Source organism: Chiloscyllium punctatum, chromosome 3 (assembly GCF_047496795.1).
Source record: "Chiloscyllium punctatum isolate Juve2018m chromosome 3, sChiPun1.3, whole genome shotgun sequence".
Lineage (NCBI taxonomy): Eukaryota > Metazoa > Chordata > Chondrichthyes > Orectolobiformes > Hemiscylliidae > Chiloscyllium > Chiloscyllium punctatum.
In genome coordinates, this window is record NC_092741.1 from 11,725,491 (window position 1) to 11,747,288 (window position 21,798).

General features: G+C 48.7%; 1 protein-coding gene across 6 annotated transcripts in view; it reads right to left on the reverse strand.

Moving 5' to 3' along the window:
* enah (ENAH actin regulator) overlaps positions 1 to 21,798 on the reverse strand; it is a 427,681-nt gene that overhangs the window by 382,858 nt on the left and 23,025 nt on the right. Inside the window, exon 1 of one of the 6 annotated variants that reach the window (XM_072550510.1) lies at positions 7,948 to 8,310. The exons of 3 other annotated variants lie outside the window; for them this stretch is intronic. In XM_072550510.1, the coding sequence (XP_072406611.1) occupies positions 7,948 to 7,985 (38 nt within the window). In that variant the 5' untranslated portion in view covers positions 7,986 to 8,310. Of the gene's footprint in view, positions 1 to 7,947; positions 8,311 to 21,798 lie in introns of those variants that run through there. 2 more of the 6 variants (XM_072550538.1, XM_072550548.1) reach the window with 2 other exon arrangements.

Genomic DNA, 21,798 nt, shown 5'->3' on the forward strand with positions numbered 1-21,798 from the left:
CAGCGACAACCATCCTCGAACGCCACAGCATCAGACTTACAGCCATCTGAACATCGAGCCATAGAATCATAGAGTCATACAGCACTTCGGTCCAATCAGTCCATGCCAAACATAATCCCCAAACAAAACTAGTCCCACCTGCCTGCTCCTGGCCCATATCCCTCCTTTCCATGTATTTGTCTATTTAAGCATTGTAATTGTACCCACCATTCACACTTCCTCAGGAAGTTCATTCCACACATGAACCATCCTCTGTGGAAAAAATTTGTCTCTGATATCTTTTTTAAATCTCTCTCCTCTCATCTCAAAAATGTGACCCTGAGTCTTGAAATTCCCCATTTTAAGGTAAAAAAAACAATCACCTCTATCTATGCCTCTCATTGTTGTATAAACTTCTATCAGGTCACCTCTCAATCTCCTACACTCTCGTTAAAAATGTCCCAGCCTTTCTTTATAACTCAAACCTTCCATACCTGGCAACATCCTGTTAAATCTCTTCTGAACCGTCTCAAACTTGATAACATTCTTCCTTTAACTAGGCGACCAGAACCAGACACAGTATTCCAGAAGAGGCCTTACATTGTGGTCGTCTTGTGCAACCACAACATAATGGCCCAATTCCTATACTCAAAGGGCTGAGAAATGAAGGCAAGCACACCAAACGCCTTTTTAACCATCATCTCAAACCTTATTCTTCATTCTTATTTCCTTCAAGAAATAAAACCCATTGGCTCAAAGTGTTTTCTTTAAAAATGAACCACAAGGGAGGGAAATACTTTTATTTTCCTTTGTCTGGAGTGTTTGTGCTTCCAATGTTGAATAATATAGGGGGTGGGGTAGTTGGATTAAACTTTGCTTGATAAACAGTAAAATGACCAAGAAATAAAAGATAATTGTAGCATCTTTTGTAATTTTAGTCTAATACAGAGACAGCAGACAAGTGGTCATATTGGAAACAAGCTACAACAGCTCCCAAATCACAGTCGTGACAAATCTTACTGGTCTGGACAAGAGAGGTACTGGAGACAGCATGCAGGGTCATCTTTGACAAGTTCTTTGAGAAGTCCAGAAGAGAACTTACATCACTGTCTGAGTCATAAAGGTTGCTATTTGTGACTTTGATTAGATTCATTACCATCTAGCAGCAGACTGGAGAAATTATAAGAGAGGCATGAAATTGAGTGTCATATAGTTCAGTAACGACTAGGAATTCAGTCTTGCATCTTCTGGTCATTAGAGTTCACTGTACGCAACCAGCAACCCTTAGCCAGAAATCACTTAAGAGAATAAGTAAGTAGTCAGAAGCACTCAAGACAACCACGTGCTTTTACTAACATTAATTATGCATTCAAATTTGTTTATGCTATTAATTGCCTAATTAAGCTCAGTTGGCTGGATGGCTGGGTTTCCATGCAGAGTGATGACAACAGATTAAATTCCCACACCACTTGAGGTCACTGTGAAGGTCACACATCTCAACCTCACCGCTCACTTGAGGCATGTTGACCTTCAGGTTAAACTCTCTTAATCATTTTGCAATAATGAAATAGTAGCCCAATGGTCCCATGGGACAAAAGTAAGTTGAAAATTGAAATACTATTGAGTAATTCATTGCCATTTATTCTATACTAGCAGAGACCTTCAAAACATGAAATGGATTTACTATGTTTATTGCAACACATCTTTAAATCACCATCCCATCCAACTGCACCCTTTCAATGACAACCTCAACCAAGCCCTTTCATCCTCTCATATGATCATGTCTTTTTTTCCTGTTCTACTCCAACCTCTAATCGACCCCTTCCTAGGCCATTTCATCTGTGTCATCCCAAATCCAGCCCTTCCTTCCTCTGCAATCCAATCCCAACCCCATTCTATCCCTCTTGCACACCCCGCTCATAACCCTCTAGCCAAAGAACCTTTGTCAGACTTATTACATTTTCTTGTGCAACAATCCATCCAATACCACAAGGCCCCTGCCAGATAGTTCCACAATTAATGTAGAAAATACCACTTCGCATTTTGCTTCTAAACTATTTTCTGGGAGTGGGGACAGCATGTACTGAACTGAAACCCTTGAACATTAGAGAAAATTTTGTGCAGCAGTCAAGAAAAGATTGTCAGGGACCAGGAATTCTACAGCAAGCAACTCACTTTCAATCACCCTAGTGTTTGTCTACTATTAAAAGGCAGTGGTCAGAATTGTGGAATATTATCTCCTTCAGTGGTTCCCAATCTTTTCAGTATGTGGGAACATTTCAATGAGACAAACAATTCACGGCATATCCACTATTTTCAATTGAATTTATCGTTCACAGATATCATACTTACTTGCTTTCACCATGCCTTGATATAAATTGAGACATCAAGTGATCGGTAAGGGTCCCTGCCACCTTCTCAGTCCCCACCAGCCATCCAGCAGCCTCACTCAACATACACCAATCTTACAGAAGTCACCATGCAACCCAGACACTGAGAGGCTGCTGGGCTACAGGCGCCAGCAGAGCTCATGTGAGGCAATGAGTCGAACCCCTCTCCCTTGGACTCAGCTTGAACAAAGGGCCAGGTCAATGCATTGTCGCTGCATCACTCACCATGTTCTCAGCTCTGCTCTAATGCAGCCCTGCTGACCGACAGTAGTAGAAATATGCAATCCAACTGGCTCAGTAAAGCAAAGGAGCAAAGGCCAAAGGTGAGAGATTCACCAGCCCAATGATTGGTGCACAACGCTGTCACTCAGTGGAATCAGATGCTGGGAAGTGGCACTCCCATCCACTTTCAGGCACTGAGTGACAGTGTTGTTCAATCAAGCATTGGGAACTGTACCTCCACCCCGTAAAGGGGCAAATATTGTCAGCAGACGCAATGGCGCTGCTTCACGATAATTTCACAACACAGCACAGTAGCTGAAAATCACTGATCTACTTACCTGGAGACGTACAGTTCCAATAATGCTCAAAGTTCAACACCATCGCAGAAAATGCAACTAGCTGATTGGCTCATCAACTATCTTCAACATTCACCACTGACATAATGGCACCTACAAGATGCACTGCAACAATTCACCAAGGCTCCTTTACCAGGACCTTCCAAACATGACCCCTACCATCTAGAAGGACAAAGGCAGCTAACAGATGAGAAGATCACCAACCGGTAATTCTTTTGCATGCTAGATACCAACCTGGCCAGGATGTATGTTGCTTGCCCCTCACTGCTGTGGGGTAAAAACCCCCAGAACTCCCTATGTTTGTTTCTCCCTCCACAGACTACAGAAGTTCAAGAAGTAGCTAACCTCCATCTTCTCAAAAGCAATTGCGGGAGGGCAGTAGAAGTTGGAGCAGCCAACAATGTCCACTTCTGCAGAATATAAGTGGAGTTTGGTGAAACAGGGTTAGAGTGTAACTGGATTTCAATCTCCAATTTGAAAAAAACAAAGAAGAGAAACAGAAGGAAAAAGGTTGGCACGGTGACTCAGTGGTTAAGCATTGCTGCCTCACAGTGCCAGAGACCCAGGTTCAATTCCAGTCTTCGGTGACTGTCAATGTGGAGTTTGCACATTCGCTCTGTGTCTGCGTTGGTCGCTCAGTTCCTCCTACAGTCCAAAGGTGCTAGCTTAATTGGGAATATTAAATTTCCCCACAGGGACCTGTATGTGTAACCTAGGTAAATGAGCCATGGTAAATTAAGGGTTATGGAGTCATTGGGGGTTTAGGTGGGATGCTCTTCAGAGGTTCGGTACAGACTTGAAGGGACGAGTGACCTCTTACTGTAGCAATTCTATGAGTTTGGTAGAACAGGGAAGTGTTATTTTGTTGCAGAGAGTTACTGGAGGCTGATGAGACAGGAAATGAGGTGAAAGAAGAAAGTGGTGATCAGGCCCTCATTTTCTCTCTTTGGTGAGTGTTTGTGCTCTGCAATATCCAAGTAAAGGCTTAGGGAACTTGGGGCATAAGGAGAACACAGAGACAACTAGGGACAACACTGAGACAGTCAGAGAGTGAGAGGGAGACAGAGGTGGGCAAGGGGGGAGAGAGAGAGAGAGAGAGAGAAACACAGAAGGGATAAGAGAGAGATGGGGGGATGGGGAGGGAAGCAGGGAGAGGGGAGAAGCGGGTAGGAGGGGGAAAGCTAGGAGAAAAGTGGGGAGGAGGAGGGAAGCGGGGAGGAGGGGGAGAGGTGAGGGGATGGGAGAGAACAGGGTGGAAGAGAGGGGAGGAGAGAATGGGAGGAAGGAAGGGGGTGGAGACGTGGCGGGAGACACAGTCCGGGGGGAACATGTGAGAGGAGACGGGGTTAGACAGAGTGGGAGGAGACATGTGGAGAGACGGGAGAGATGGTGGACGGGAAACGGGGGCGATGAGAGAGAGACGGTGGGGACAGCGGAGAGGGGGTGGAGGCAGGGGGGGGGTGGAGGCAGAGGTGGGGTGTGGAGGGAGACGGAGAGAGGGGGGTCGGGAGACGGAGAGAGGGGGGTCGGGAGACGGAGAGAGGGGGGTCGGGAGACGGAGAGAGGGGACGGACACAAGGAGAGGGAACAGACACGGAGAGAGGCGGGTGGAGACGGAGAGGTGGGAGACAGTGGGTGCGGAAGACAGTCGGAGATGGGGGAGACGGGGTGTGGTAGGGAGAGCAAAAGGGGGGTTGGAAGCGGCGAGGGAGGTGGAGGCGGAGAAGAGGGTGGCGGCGGAGGGGGAGGGTGGAAGCGGAGGGGGGCGGGGATGGAGGTGGGGAGTGTGAAGGAGAGGGGTATGGGCGAGGAAGAGGGAAGAGACTCGGGGAGAGAGAGGCGGGGAGAAGGGAGGAGGATGGGGAGGGAGTCGGGTAGAGAGTGGGACAGTGGGCTGGAGTGAGGGGTGGTGAGAGAGGGGGGAGAGGGCAGAGCAGGATGTTGTGGGGGGAGGTGGAGGGGAGGGGGGAGGTGGAGGGGAGGGGGGAGGTGGGCGAGGCGGGCCGGGGCAGAGAGGAACAGTGAAAGGGGGGCTGGGGGGGGGTGAGAGATGGTGAACAATGAGGGAGGTTGTGGGGAGTTGCGGTTCGATAGATAGAGTGAGGGGATGGTGAAGGGTTGAGAGGTGTTGAGCGAGGGGTGAGGGGTGGGGGTAGTAAGGGGATGGGGGTGTGTGAGGGGAAATGGGGCAGATGGAGGGGGGATAGAAGGGAGAAATGGGGGGAGAGAGGGGATAGAGCATGGGGGTGGACAGAGCTTGAGGGGGAATAGAGAAGCGGGGGGTGGAATAGAGAAGTGCGGTGGGATAGAGAAGCAGGAGAAATGGAGAAGCGGGGGGAATGGAGAAGCTGGTGGAATGGAAGAGCGGGGTAATAGAAAAGTGGGGGGGAATAGAGAAGTGGGGGGGATAGAGAAGCGGGGGGGATAGAGAAGCGGGGAAAGAGAAGGGGGAGGGAAAGGGGGGAGGGAGAGGGGGTGAGAGAGAGAGAGAGTGAGGGCGGGGGCACGGAGAGAGGGGAGCTGTAGAAAGTGGAGGAAGAGGAGAGAGGGAAGGGAGAGACAGAGACGGGAGGGACGGGGGGGCAAACAGAGAGGGGGGATGGGGTGATAGAGAGGGTGGGGATAGGGCGAGAAAGAGAGAGGGGAGATAGAGAGGGGGGACAGACAGAAACAGAGAGGAGAGAGACAGAGAGGGGGATAGAGAGAGAGAGAGAGAGAGAGAGAGAGAGAGAGAGAGAGAGAGGGTGAGTGAGAGAGTGGGTTGAGGGACAAGGGAGAATGAGAGTGAGAGGCTGGGGAGCGAGAGAGGGGGCAAAGTATGAGGAGAGGGGGAATGAGAGAGCAGGGGGAGTGAGGTGAGGTAGAGGTGAGTGAGAGAGGAGGGAAGTGAGAGAGGGGGGGAAGTGAGAGAGGGGGGGGAGTGAGAGAGGGGGGGGAGTGAGAGAGGGGGGGGGGGGGAGTGAGAGAGGGAGGAGTGAGAGAGGGAGGAGTGAGAGAGGGAGGAGTGAGAGAGGGAGGAGTGAGAGAGGGAGGAGTGAGAGAGGGAGGAGTGAGAGAGGGAGGAGTGAGAGAGGGGGAATGAGAGAGGGGGAATGAGAGAGGGGGAATGAGAGAGGGGGAATGAGAGAGGGGGAATGAGAGAGGGGGAATGAGAGAGGGGGAATGAGAGAGGGGGAATGAGAGAGGGGGAATGAGAGAGGGGGAATGAGAGAGGGAGAGACAGGGAAGAAGAGAGCGGGCAGAGCAAGGGGGGGAAGTGGGGGCAGTGGTGGGGGGGAACATCAAGTGAGTGAGAGTGGTGTGAGGGAGAAAGTGGGGGGGAAAGGAGAGAAGGGAGGAGGGGTGAGGGAGAGACGTGTGGGAGGGAGAGGGATGCAAAGTGCAAGGGGAGCAAAGGGAGAGTTGGGATGAGAGCAGGAGAGAGTTGGGAAGAGAGCTGGAGGGAGTGGGAGAGAGAAAGAGAGAGGGGCAGGGAGGTGAGGGAGGGGAAGAGAGAGGGAGGGGAATAGAGAGAGACAGAGAGAGAGAGATGGGGGGGATGAAGGAGAGATATGACAGAGCAGTAAAATTTGCTTGTAACTAATGCAATTCATGCATCAGGACAGAGGGACAGGATTCATTCTCACACACCACAAAGTATTTCCAAGTTTCTGCAATAGCAACAAAAACTTTGTGTGTTAAACGGTTTTATTGCAGCCAAAACAAGTTGGTACATAGCCAAACCACTTACTTCAAAATAAAACATTGAAATGTTCTTGATGTCTTCTGACTTGGGTCATTTGTTTCTAAATGTTTAGGTTGAGAAAATACAAAAAAAAACTTTTTTTTTTAAAAAGACTACAGCAGATTTGCTGCGGCAAGCCACCAGACCCTACCTTATAACAACATAATTAGAATTCTGCCCATGGAATGAATTAAACTCAAATTGTCTACAAATATTTTCAGATAATTCAATTTTGAAACTGTAAGCTCAATCACATTACATAATCCTGTTTTGGCTGTGATTATTCAGATTTTACTATAATACCCATAAAATTGCAAATACCCGGTGTGTAAAAATTTGATTTCAACAATACATTTAGTCAATAACGCTGCAAAATTCCATCACCATTAATATTGTATTAAACAGAAGAACACAGTGAAATGACTAGTATTCTATTTATGCATTGAAGTAAAAGCATTAAGATTACCATCGAAGTAGCATACTCAGAATCACACACCCCACTTTCCTCACACCTCCAATTCTATACAGTGTCCGAGCTCCCAGAAGAAATTCATCCTTTTAGATACTATTAACCATTCAACTGGTTCAAGCCTCTGATACAGCAGAACTAGCTTATAATTTTCACTCCCTCAGGATGAAACATTTCACTTGAACATCTTTTCTGCAATAAACATCACTTCAGGAATCACATACAAATTAATGTCGTCCACTATCCTACCTGTGTGCATGTCATAGGACATTGAAACATAATTCTTTAAATTGACAAAATATGTCAAATAACATGTATCAATACTACTTGCACATCAATGCCAAGAATTCAATCAACTGTAATTTTGCTAACAGCTTTATTTCTGCAGCAATTGCATAGCATCTTTCGTGTTTACATGTCCATTCGTTCAGGCAGTAGAGTAAGCTTGATGCATTATGTACATTTGCACACTAACATTTCCTGCCAGACAAGCTGAAATTCTTTTTGTACAATATGAATCAGCATGCTGGTATTAATATAGAAAAATAATGGCCAAAACAGAACACATCAGACTGCAGTAGATTAAATTTATCATTTGCACTCAAATGTTGGGAGCATTGTGAGAGGACTGCAGTACCAATTTACATTCTATGAGAATTTTCTACTTCTCTCTGAAGCATGCTAAAAATAGACACTGCTTGAAAAGACTACGTTTGCTCTTACATGATCTACAATTTCTACAAATCTTTTAGTCAGATTTAAACAAATTGTTTCAGTTACCATATAAACAAAAGGTTTAAGACTCACAGCAACTGAATTCGCCACATGGTCCAGCTCCAAAACATGGCTCCCGAAAGGTTATCTTTACGTGCAAAATACTTCCAGTCAAAATTAACTTGGAGTGCTGTCTCATTGTATTGTGTAACATTCAGTTGTTAATAAAAAGAAAAATACTGCAAACAATTTATTAAGAATATTGTTAATCCTGCCATTATCTGAATAAGAGTTACCTAAGATGTTAGCATCACCCTGTCATACGAAGAAAAAATTACAACATCACTGTGTAAACATCCCTCAGACCTCCTCAACAGCTTAGCAGGTAAACAAGTAGGTAAAATGAAGAGACAGAGGGAGACAGAGGGAAGCAAGCAAGCAGAGGTGCAAGGGTGGATGCATATAGCAAGAGGGGGAGGCGGCCAAGAGGAAGAGAACTGAGAAGCAGAGAGGGAGGTGGGAGGGAGGCACAGAGAACGCGTAGGCAGAGAGTAAAGGAAGCAGAAGAAAGCACACATGCAGCCAGAGAGGGATAAAGGAAAAGAAATTGTGTGGGTGAGTGGGGGTGGGGGGTGGGGGGTGGGGGAAGGGGAGGGGAGAGAGTGACAGAGGGAGAGAGAAGGAATAAGGCAGGGGATGGAGAGAATAAGGAAGCACACAAGTGAGGGAAGAGGAGTGGGAGACAGGGTGTGATGTCACATTCTGCCACTCCTTGCCCTTCCTAAAAATGGTCAGATTTGAGAAATACTCGCTGACTCATGCAATCTTCAGCACAATTCCCCACTCCTCAGAATTGGAACATAGAACGGTACAGCACAGTACAGGCCATTCGGCTCATGATATTGTGCTGACCTTTTATCCTTCTCTCAGACAAGACTAACCTACATACCCTTCAATTTACTATCTTCCATGTGTCTATCCAAGAGTCACTGAAATATTCCTAATGTGTCTGACTCTACTACCATTGCTAACAGTGCATTCCACGCACCCACCAAACTCTGTGTAAAGAACCAACCTCTGACATCTCTCCTGAATCTTCCTCCAATCACCTGAAAATTATGACCCCTCATGATAGCCATTTCTGCCCAGGGAAAGTCTCTTGACTATTCACTCTGTGTCTCACATCATCTTGTACACCTCTATCAAGTCACCTCTCACCCTTCTCTACTCCAATGAGAAAAGCCCTAGCTCCCTCAACCTTTCTTCATAAGACATACCCTCCAGTCCAGGCAGCATCCAGTTAAATCTCCCCTGCACCTTCTCCAAAGCTTCAACATCTTTCCTATAATGAGGCAATCAGAACTGAACACAATATTCCAAGTGCGGTCTAATCAGAGATCTACAGAGTTGCAGCATAACCTTGCGGCTATTAAACTCAATCCCCCTGCTAATGAAAGCCAATACACCATGCGTGTTAACCACCCTATCAAACTTTGAGGGATCTATGGACGTGGACCCCAAGATTCCTCTGTTCCTCCACACCACCAAGAATCCTGCCTTTAACCCTGTAATCTGCATTCAAACTCAACCTTCCAAAATGAATGATTTCACAATTTTCCAGGTTGAACTCCAATGCCACTTATCAGCCTAGTTCTGCATCCTATCAATGTCCATTCGCAACTGACATCAGCCCTCCACACTATCCACTACTCCACTAACCTTCATGTCATCAGCAAACTTATGAACCCACCCTTCCACTTCCACATCCACATCCACATCCAAGTCATTTTATAAACATCACAAAGAGAGAGGTCCCAGAACAAATCCCTGCGGATCACCACTGGTCACTGAGCTCCAGGCTGAACACTGTCAATCTACTACCACCCTCTATGGGTCAGCCAATTCTGTATCCAGACAGCCAAATTAGACAATAGACAATAGGTGCAGGAGTAGGCCATTCTGCCCTTCGAGCCTGCACCACCATTCAATATGATCATGGCTGATCATCCTTAAATCAGTATCCTGTTCCTGCCTTATCTCCATAACCCTTGATTCCACAATCCTTGAGAGCTCTATCCAACTCTTTCTTAAATGAATCCAGAGACTGGGCCTCCACTGCCCTCTGGGGCAGAGCATTCCACACAGCCACCACTCTCTGGGTGAAGAAGTTTCTCCTCATCTCTGTCCTAAATGGTCTACCCCATATTTTTAAGCTCGGTCCTCTGGTTCGGCACTCACCCATCAGCGGAAACATGTTTCCTGCCTCCAGAGTGTCCAATCCTTTAATAATCTTATATGTCTCAATCAGATCCCCTCTCAGTCTTCTAAACTCAAGGGTATACAAGCCCAGTCGCTCCAGTCTTTCAGTGTAAGGTAATCCCGCCATTCCAGGAATTGACCTTGTGAACATACGCTGCACTCCCTCAATAGCCAGAATGTCTTTCCTCAAATTTGGAGACCAGAACTGCACACAGTTCTCCAGGTGTAGTCTCATCAGGGCCCTGTACAGCTGCAGAAAAACCTCTTTGCTCCTATACTCAATCCCTCTTGTTATGAAGGTACACATGCTATTAGCCTTCTTCATTACCTGCTGTACCTGCATGCTTACCTTCATTGACTGGTGTACAAGAACACCCAGATCTCTTTGCACTGCCCCTTTACCTAAATTGATTCCATTTAGATAGTAATCTGCCTTCCCGTTCTTGCCACCAAAGTGGATAACCATACATTTATCCACATTACACTGCATTTGCCATGCATCTGATGATTCACCTAACTTGTCCAGGTCACTCTGTAATCTCCTAACATCCTCATCACATTTCACCCTGCCACCCAGCTTAGTATCATCAGCAAATTTGCTAATGTTATTACTAATACCATCTTCTATATCATTAACATATATTGTAAAAAGCTGCAGTCCTAGCACTGATCCCTGCGGTACCCCACTGGTCACTGCCTGCCATTCCGAAATGGAGCCGTTTATCACTACTCTTTGTTTCCTGTCAGCCAACCAACTTTCAATCCAAGTTAGTACTTTGTCCCCAATACCATGCGTCCTAATTTTGCTCACTAACCTCCTATTTGGGACTTTATCAAAAGCTTTCTGAAAGTCCAGGTACACTACATCTACTGGATCGCCCTCGTCCATCTTCGCAGTTACATCCTCAAAAAATTCCAGAAGATTAGTCAAGCATGATTTCCCCTTCATAAATCCATGCTGACTCTGACCTATCCTGTTACTACTATCCAGATGTGTCGTAATTTCATCCTTTATAATAGACACCAGCATCTTTCCCACCACTGAGGTCAGACTAACCGGTCTATAATTTCCTGCTTTCTCTCTCCCACCTTTCTTAAAAAGTGATACAACATGAGCCACCCTCCAATCTGCAGGAACTGATCCCGAATCTATCGAACTCTGGAAAATAATCACCAACACATCCACGATTTCTCGAGCCACCTCCTTCAGTACCCTGGGATGTAGACCATCAGGCCCCGGGGACTTATCAACCTTCAGACCTAACAGTCTCTCCAACACCATTTCCTGGCAAATATAAATTCCCTTAAGTTCAGGTCCTTCAGCCACTGTTACCTCAGTGAGATTGCTTGTGTCTTCCCCAGTGAACACAGATCTGAAGTATCAATTCAATTCTTCTGCCATTTCTTTGTTCCCCGTAATATATTCCCCTGTTTCTGTCTTCAATGGTCTAATTTTAGTCTTAACCATTTTTTTGCCTTCACATACCTAAGAAAACTTTTACTATGCTCCTTTATATTATTGGAAAAGCGCAGCAGGTCAGGCAGCAACCAAGGAACAGGAGAATCGACATTTCGGGCATCAGCCCTTCTTCTTCCTGAAGAAGGGCTGACACCCAAAATGTCGATTCTCCTGTTTCTTGGATGCTGCCTGACCTGCTGCGCTTTTCCAGCAACACATTTTCAGCTCTGATCTCCAGCATCTGCAGTCCTCACTTTCTCCTCCTTTATATTATTGGCCAGTTTACCTTCATACCTCATTTTTTCCCTGCGTATTTCCTTCTTAGTAATCCTCTGTTGTTCTTTAAAAGCTTCCCAGTCCTCAGTTTTCCCACTTATCTTTGCTATATTATACTTTTTCTCTTTTAACTTTATATGTTTCTTAACTTCCCTCGTCAGCCACAGCCACCCATGCCTTCTCCTAGGATCTTTCTTCCTTTTTGGAATGAACTGATCCTGCAACTTCTGCATTATAATACAAAAATATCCGCCATTGTTCCTCCACTGTCATCCCTTGCACCATTGAACTTTGGCCAGCTCCTCCCTCATAGCTCCATAGTTCCCTTTATTCAACAGAAACATTGTGACTTTCGATTGTACCCTCTCCCTCTCAAATTGCAGATTGAAGCTTATTGTATTGTGGTCACTACTTCCCAATGGCTCCTTCACTTCAAAATTTTCCTGTATCCCAGACCTCCTTACTTTCTGAGTGAGCCTACCATGGGGAACCTTGCTAAAATCCATGTCACATCCTCAAAGAATTCAACAAGGCTTGTGAGGCATGACCAGCCCCCCACAAAGCCATGCTGACAAACTCTAATCAAGCTATGGTTTTCCGAGTAATCCTAAATCCTGTATCTCAGAATTTGCTCACCACTGATGCAGAATGACTGGTCTGTAATTCCCAATGTTATCCCTATTTCCTTTCTCGAATAGGGGAATAACATTTGCCACCTTCCAATCATCTGAAACTAATTCCAGTGGACAGTGACGACATACAGATCATCACCAAAAGCACAACAATCTCTTCCCTTGCTTCCTGTAGTAACTTCAGGTATATCCCATCTGGCCTGGGGACATATCTATCCTTATGTATTTCAAATGTCTCAGCACGTCCTCCTTCTTAACATCAACCTGTTCGAGCATTTCAGTCTGTTTCACGCTGTCCTCACAAATGACAAGGTCCCTCTCCCTAACGAATACTAAAACAAAGTTTTCATTAAGGACCTTCCCTACCTCCTCCGACTGGAGGCACAAGTTCCCTGCACTATCCCTGACCAGCTCTACCCCATTCTCTTGCTCCTCACCTAAGTGTAGAATGCCTTTGGGTTTTCCTTAATCCTACCCACCAAAGCTTTTTAGGTCCCTTTCTAGACTCCTAAGTCCATTTTTCAGTTCCTTCCTGGCCACCTTGTAACCCTCTAGAGTCCTGTCTAATCCTTGCATCCTCAGCCTTAAGTAAGCTTCCTCCTTCTTCTTGAGTAGAAGTTCTACATGCCTTGTCACCCAAGGTTTCGTCACCCTACCATCCCTTTCTTGCCGAGGTGAGACTAACCTATCCAGCATTATCAGCAAGTGCTCCCCGAACAACTTCCACATTTCTGTCGTATACTTCCCTGAGAAAATCTGTTCCCAATTTAGGCACCCAGTTCCTACCTAATAGCATTGTAATTCCCCCAACCCCCAATTAAATACTGTCCCGTACCATCTGTCCCATCCCTCTCCAGTAAAGGGCAGGGAGTTATGATCACTATCACCAAAATGTTCTCCCACCAGATCTGACACCTGGCCTGGCTCATTGCCAAATACCAAATTCAGTATAGTCTCCCCCTTAGTCAGCCTATATCTACATATTGAATCAAGAAACCTTCCTGGACACACTTGACATAAATAAACTTGACAAACTATCTGAACTAAGGAGGCTCCAATCAATAATAAAGAAAGTTGAAGTTGCCCATGACAACAACCCTGTGACTTCTGCACATTTCCAAAATCTGCGTCACAATTTGCTCCTCCATGTCTCTGTTGTTATTGGAGGGTTTGTAGAAAACACCCAATAAATTGACTGCTCCTTTCTTGTTTCTGACCTCCACCCATAATGACTCTGTAGACAAACCCGCCTCGACGATCTCCATTTTCTGCTGCTATGATACTATCCCTGATTAGCAATGACACACACACACACACACACACACCACCGTTATTCCTGATACTTCTTGCTTTTAAAATAGACACACTTCAACCTGATGAAGGGCTTTTGCCCAACACGTCGATTTCGAAGCTCCTTGGATGCTGCCTGAACTGGTGTGCTCTTCCAGCACCACTAATCCAAAATCTCGTTTCCAGCATCTGCAGTCATTGTTTTTACACTTCAACCCATCACACTAACTGCAAATCTGCCCTATTAACTGTCTGTACCTTCCCACAGAATCTGTGCACACTGTATCTGGCTGTACACTGGCTACTCCATCATCTGATCCATAACTCTAGTTCCCAACTCTCACCAAACTATTTTAAACACTCCCAAAGAGCTGTAACAAACCTCCTGCCCAGGATATTGGTACCCCTTCAGTTCAGGTGCAACCTGTCCTTCTTGTACAGGTCCCACCTTCCCCAAAAGATATCCTAATGTTCCACATATCTGTAGCCCTGAATCCCACACCAGCCCTGCAGCCACATGTTCATCTGCACATGCTCTCTGTTCTTAGCCTTACAAGGCAGAGGGAGAAGAGGTAGAGGGAGGGCAAGAAAGGGAGAGAGAGAAAGAGAGAAGAAGAAATGGCAGAGAGAGGGATAGAAAGAGATGTTGAGACAGTTGGGAATGAATTGGAGAGAGAACTAGTGTGCAAGAGAACATGGGCAAGGGAGACATAGAGATATGGAGTGAGGGAAAGGTGGTTGTGGGCAGGATGGAGGGTAAGGAAGTGGGGGGAAGAAGGGATTGGGGAAAAGGAATTGAAGGGGGAAAAGGAATTGAAGGGGGAAAAGGAATTGAAGGGGGGGAAGAGAATTGGGGGGGGAAAGAATTGAAGGGGGGAAGGAATTGAAGGGGGGAAGGAATTGAAGGGGGGAAGGAATTGAAGGGGGGAAGGGATTGAAGGGGGGAAGGGATTGGTAGGGGCGAGGGATTGGTAGGGGCGAGGGATTGGTAGGGGCGAGGGATTGGTAGGGGCGAGGGATTGGTAGGGGCGAGGGATTGGTAGGGGCGAGGGATTGGTAGGGGCGAGGGATTGGTAGGGGCGAGGGATTGGTAGGGGCGAGGGATTGGTAGGGGCGAGGGATTGGTAGGGGCGAGGGATTGGTAGGGGCGAGGGATTGGTAGGGGCGAGGGATTGGTAGGGGCGAGGGATTGGTAGGGGCGAGGGATTGGTAGGGGCGAGGGATTGGTAGGGGCGAGGGATTGGTAGGGGCGAGGGATTGGTAGGGGCGAGGGATTGGTAGGGGCGAGGGATTGGTAGGGGCGAGGGATTGGTAGGGGCGAGGGATTGGTAGGGGCGAGGGATTGGTAGGGGCGAGGGATTGGTAGGGGCGAGGGATTGGTAGGGGCGAGGGATTGGTAGGGGCGAGGGATTGGTAGGGGCGAGGGATTGGTAGGGGCGAGGGATTGGTAGGGGCGAGGGATTGGTAGGGGCGAGGGATTGGTAGGGGCGAGGGATTGGTAGGGGCGAGGGATTGGTAGGGGCGAGGGATTGGTAGGGGCGAGGGATTGGTAGGGGCGAGGGATTGGTAGGGGCGAGGGATTGGTAGGGGCGAGGGATTGGTAGGGGCGAGGGATTGGTAGGGGCGAGGGATTGGTAGGGGCGAGGGATTGGTAGGGGCGAGGGATTGGTAGGGGCGAGGGATTGGTAGGGGCGAGGGATTGGTAGGGGCGAGGGATTGGTAGGGGCGAGGGATTGGTAGGGGCGAGGGATTGGTAGGGGCGAGGGATTGGTAGGGGCGAGGGATTGGTAGGGGCGAGGGATTGGTAGGGGCGAGGGATTGGTAGGGGCGAGGGATTGGTAGGGGCGAGGGATTGGTAGGGGCGAGGGATTGGTAGGGGCGAGGGATTGGTAGGGGCGAGGGATTGGTAGGGGCGAGGGATTGGTAGGGGCGAGGGATTGGTAGGGGCGAGGGATTGGTAGGGGCGAGGGATTGGTAGGGGCGAGGGATTGGTAGGGGCGAGGGATTGGTAGGGGCGAGGGATTGGTAGGGGCGAGGGATTGGTAGGGGCGAGGGATTGGTAGGGGCGAGGGATTGGTAGGGGCGAGGGATTGGTAGGGGCGAGGGATTGGTAGGGGCGAGGGATTGGTAGGGGCGAGGGATTGGTAGGGGCGAGGGATTGGTAGGGGCGAGGGATTGGTAGGGGCGAGGGATTGGTAGGGGCGAGGGATTGGTAGGGGCGAGGGATTGGTAGGGGCGAGGGATTGGTAGGGGCGAGGGATTGGTAGGGGCGAGGGATTGGTAGGGGCGAGGGATTGGTAGGGGCGAGGGATTGGTAGGGGCGAGGGATTGGTAGGGGCGAGGGATTGGTAGGGGCGAGGGATTGGTAGGGGCGAGGGATTGGTAGGGGCGAGGGATTGGTAGGGGCGAGGGATTGGTAGGGGCGAGGGATTGGTAGGGGCGAGGGATTGGTAGGGGCGAGGGATTGGTAGGGGCGAGGGATTGGTAGGGGCGAGGGATTGGTAGGGGCGAGGGATTGGTAGGGGCGAGGGATTGGTAGGGGCGAGGGATTGGTAGGGGCGAGGGATTGGTAGGGGCGAGGGATTGGTAGGGGCGAGGGATTGGTAGGGGCGAGGGATTGGTAGGGGCGAGGCATTGGTAGGGGCGAGGCATTGGTAGGGGCGAGGCATTGGTAGGGGAAAGGGGATGGAGGAAGGAAGGGATGGGAAGGGAGAAGGAAGGGATGGGAAGGGGGAAAAGGGATGGGAAGGGGAAGGGATTTGGGGGGGGGGAAGGGATTCGGGGGAGGGGGAGGGAAGGGATTCGGGGGGGTAAAGGGATTCGGGGGGGGAGAAGGGATTCGGGGGGAGAGAAGGGATTCGGGTGGGGAGAGAAGGGATTCGGGGAGGGGGGAGAGAAGGGATTCGGGGAGGGGGGGAAGAGGGATTCGGGGGTGGGGGGGAGCGATTCGGGGGGGGAAGCGATTCGGGGGGGGAGAAAGGGATTCGGGGGGGGAAGGGATTGGTGGGGGAAGGGGGAAGAAAGTGGGGAAAAGGATGGGGGGAAGGAATGGATGGGAAGGGGGAAGGATGGGAAGGGGGGCGGGCGGAGGGTTGGGATGGGATGGGAAGAGGGAAGGAAGTGGATAAAGGGATGGCAGGGCAAACGAAGGGATGGCAGGAGGGAAGGAAGTGGGGGGGAAAGGGTTTCGGGGGAAGGGGATTGGGGGGGGAAAGAGATTGGGGGGGAAAGGGATTGGGGGGAAAGGGATTGGGGGGGGAAAGGGATTGGGGGGGGAAAGGGATTGGGGGGGGAAAGGGATTGGGGGGGGAAAGGGATTGGGGGGGGAAAGGGATTGGGGGGGAAAGGGATTGGGGGGGAAAGGGATTGGGGGGAAAGGGATTGGGGGGGGAAAGGGATTGGGGGGGGAAAGGGATTGGGGGGGGAAAGGGATTGGGGGGGGAAAGGGATTGGGGGGGGAAAGGGATTGGGGGGGGGGGAAAGGGATTGGGGGGGGAAAGGGATTGGGGGGGAAAGGGATTGGGGGGGGAAAGGGATTGGGGGGGGAAAGGGATTGGGGGGGGAAAGGGATTGGGCGGGGAAAGGGATTGGGCGGGGAAAGGGATTGGGCGGGGAAAGGGATTGGGCGGGAAAGGGATTGGGCGGGAAAGGGATTGGGGGGGGAAAGGGATTGGGGGGGGAAAGGGATTGGGGGGGGAAAGGGATTGGGGGGGGAAAGGGATTGGGGGGGGAAAGGGATTGGGGGGGGAAAGGGATTGGGGGGGAAAGGGATTGGGGGAAGTGATGGGGGGAAGGGATTGGGGGAGCGGAGGGAACAGATTGGGGGAGGGAAGCACTGGGGAAGGGATTGCGGGAGGGAAGGGATCGGGGAGGGAAGGGCTGAGGAAGGGATTGGTAGTGGGAAGGGCTGGGGGGAAGGGGGCGAGGAGAGGAGGAGGCAACAGGGATGGGCAAAGGGATGGGGTAAGCTAAGGGATGGGGTGAGCTTAAGGGAAGGGGTGAAGAGATCGAGGGAAGGGACGGGGGTGAAGAGATCAAGGGAAGGGACGGGGATGAAGAGATCGTGGGAAGGGACGGGGGTAAAGAGATCGAGGGAAGGGACGGGGGTGAAGAGATCGAGGGAAGGGACGGGGGTGAAGAGATCGAGGGAAGGGACGGGGGTGAAGAGATCGAGGGAAGGGACGGGAGGGAAGGGACGGGCGGGAAGGGACGGGCGGGAAGGGACGGGCGGGAAGGGACGGGCGGGAAGGGACGGGTGAGTAAGCGGGATAAGGGAAGGGGCAGAAGGGAAGGAAGGTGTGCAAAGGGGGGGGCAAAGAAGGGAGGGCCGGGGGGGGTGGGGGATTGAGGGGTTGGAAATAGGAAGGCAAGTTGGATGGAGAAAGACAGGGGATGGAATGAGGATGCTGGGTGAAGGAGGGAGGGGGGTGGAAAGAGGGAGGGAGGGGGGTGGAAAGAGGGAGGGAAGGGAGATAGGTGAAGGGGGCGATGATGAGCGGAGGCTGGTGAATGGGGGGGGTTGATCAGTGGTGAAGAGTGGAGGAGGGAGGCAGAAAAATGGATGGAGAGAAAGATAGAGGGAGAAGTGGCAGAAAGAGTGATGCTGAGGGACGAGAGAGAGAAAAATGGAGGAATAGAAGGAGACAGTTGGGAATGAAGTGAGGAGAGAGCAAGTGACCAAGAGAGCATAAGCAAGTGAGACACAGATGGGTGGTGTGAAGGAAAGGTGGCTGGGGACGGAGACCAGATGAGATGAAAGAGAAAGTGGGGAGGGGAAGGAGTGGGAAGGAGAAGGGGAGGTGGATGGAGGAAGAGAAAGGGAAGGGCGGGTGGGGAATGAGAGGGAGGGAGGGAGATGGGTAAAGGAGAGAGGAAAAGCGAAAGGAGGAGGGGAAGAGATGGAAGAGGATGGAAAGGACAGATAAGTGAGGAAAGGAAGGAAAGAAGGGAGGGGGAGGAGAGGAAGGTGAGGGAGGGGGAAGGTGAGGAGGCAGGGAGGAAGAGAGTGGGTGGGGGGGTGAGGGAGAGGGAGGGGTAGAGAGGGAGTGGGAGACAGCGTGGAGGGGAGAGAGGGTGGACAGAGAGATACGGGGGAGAGAGAGGAGAGAAGAGGCTTAGAAGCGACAGGAGGAGACTATGAGAGCGAGGGTGGTGGGGAGAGAGGGCGGAGTGGAGAGAGGCAGGGGGGAGTGGAGAGAGGGTGGGGGGGAAGAAAGAGGGCGGGGGCGAGAGGGGGAGCGAGAAAAAAAGAGGGAGTGGGAGAGGAAGAGGGTGGGAGAGAAAGATGGTGGGGATAAGGGAGAGAAAGATGGTGGGGATAAGGGAGAGAAAGATGGTGGGGATAAGGAGGAGAAAAAGGGGGAAGAGGGTAGAAAGAGAGGGAAGGGCAGGGGAGAGAGTGGAGAGACAGGGGAAGGGGGAGAAAGAGGGAGGGGGACAGATGTGAAGGGAGAATTGAGGAAGGGGAAGGAGGGGAAACAAGAGAAAGAGAGGGGGTGCAGAGACAGTGGGGGGGGGGGGGGAAGAGAGAGCAGGTGGGAGGGAGAGAGGGAGGGAGTAAAGAAGAAAGGGAGAGATAGAGAATAAAGGACTAGGTGCAGAAAGAGTTTACGGATAATAAGCGAGAGACAGATAAATGCCGAGAGGGTGTTAACAAGAAATGTAAATGGTTGAAAATGGGTTTGCTGTGCGAAGAGTAACCCATGCAGGACGTGACCCGGCATTGAGGTAGTGGGTAACAAACATAGATGGAGGTGTTCAAGATCTGAAACTTTTTAAACTCAATGTTAAGTCCTGAAGGCTGTAAGGTGCCTAGGCAGAAGCAATGCAGCCAGCCTGAGACAGAAATGTTGGCATAGGAACACAGTAGTGTGATGAAGTGGCAGGCAGCTGGAAGCTCAGGGTCAATTTACACATAGAGCAGAGGTGTCCAACAAAGTCACAAAACGACTGCTGACTCCCAGTGTCATTGTTCTAATCATACGTGACTTGAGATTATTTGTGCAAGATACTGGAGGGTGGCACAGAGCTATCCCCTTGTGAAAAAAGCAGAAAGCTGAGAGAAACAAATAAATGCTTCAGTTTTTCTCCCATATACATGCTCTATTTGTTCAGGAGGGATCGACTGAAGATATCATATCTGACTCAAAACATTAATTTTATTTCTCTTTCCACCGAGACAACCAGATCTAAGTTTCTCCAGCATTTTGTGTTTGTTTCAGATTTCTAGTACTATATCTGCAGTATTTTGTTTTCATCCAAATGACTACTGCTTTACACAGCTCATTTAAAGCACTTTTTTGAAGCAAAACTTTTACACAATATCAATTCATCAATCATTTTAAGCATTTATTCAATGCTCTTAAATCTGAATTAACCTGAACATTTTTAATTCAAAGGTTTCATAGATAGATCATTTTAGAAAGGGGTAATTATTGTTTAAATACCCCTTTAGCAGTAGAGCATCAATAGTCTAAAAATTTTGACTTCAAAAAAGTAATCTGCAGCAATCCCATTCCTACTAGATGCCATGTTGATACAACTGAATTTTCCTGAAGGCTGTGGAAATTACATTTTGACTTGTTGGTAAATATGGTAAAAACAAGGACTGCAGATGCTGGAATCCAGAGTCTAGATTAAAGTGGTGCTGGAAAAGCACAGCAGGTCAAGCAGCATCCGAGGAGCAGGAAAATCGACGATTCGGGCAAAAGCCCTTCATCAGGAATAGAGACTTGTTGGTAAATATGCATGCTTGCAAATAACATAGCTTGTCTGGTTATGCAACTCATAACATGGCCTTAAGTTCCACTTCTTGCTGTCTGTCAGTAATCATCTAAACACTCAAATTGTCGAACTCAATGCTCAACCCACTAGGTTCTGGAAACCTATCACGTTAAATTTTCACCTTGCTCACCAGCTGACACTTCTGTTCTTGGCTCCCTGTAATATCCATCTGAAACTCAATGAAAGCTCGAAAATCAGCATCTCAACTTTCCAGCTACACTGCAGTCTCCAAGAGTAAGAGTTATATTAGACTTGAAACATTAACTCTGTTATTCTCTCCACAGATGCTGCCAGACCTGCTGAGTTCCTCAAGCACTTTGTTTAAAAACACAGTCTTCCAAGCTCATTGAATTCTGTTTCAGAAGCTCTGCCCAATTATTTCCATTTCAGGTCTCAAGCTTTACTGTATTCTCAATTTTGTTTTCAGGTGACAACTGTTCATCTGTCAGTTACCGGCACCTTTTAAATTTTCACTTGTGCCATGACTCTGTCCTTGTAACATTAACTTTGTTGATTGATCCTCCCACCACTCACCTCAATACTGACATTCCCTTTTATATTTTTTCCAATCTGTTCCCTTCTACATTTCTATGCTTTCCAAATTCAAATTAAATCTGAACCATCAAATCCCTCAGTCATGATATAAGGAGTGAGATTTAACCTTTAGAGTTTGGATTTTGAACTAGTGGCATATGGGTTTGATCTGTGTCTGAAGGAGTTTAATGGCTATCATATAAGTACTTATGTAGCCATGATTTTTTTTTATAAATAGTTATGAGAAACATCCCACAATATCAATTGGAATCATAACGCTACACACATGCTACATGGTCTTCTGGTTATTTCCAACATCTTGTCTTTTAGGTCTCCAATGGTTATATTACGTAACTTTGGCGTAAAAAATATTTTTGATGAACTTGTATGAAACCCTTTTGGGCAAGTGGAACTGAGAAGGTTGATAGCCTTTCATTTGACACATCTACTACACACACGAGAACTAAACATGATATGCAAGAAAGCGCTTGACCACGGGGTGGGGGGTAGGCATTTGTTCTGAAGAATTCAGGATATTTGTTCTTAGTGTCAATGGATCGGTGTTAATAAGGTGATAACATTTGTTCAGTTGTGGAATGGGTTAGTTGAACGAGGTTACCTAATGATCTTTTACACATAGTTTAGACTAGTCTCTTGTTATGATCTACCGTTAAAAGAGAGCTTATCTAGCTAAAGCATTTGGCCATTTGG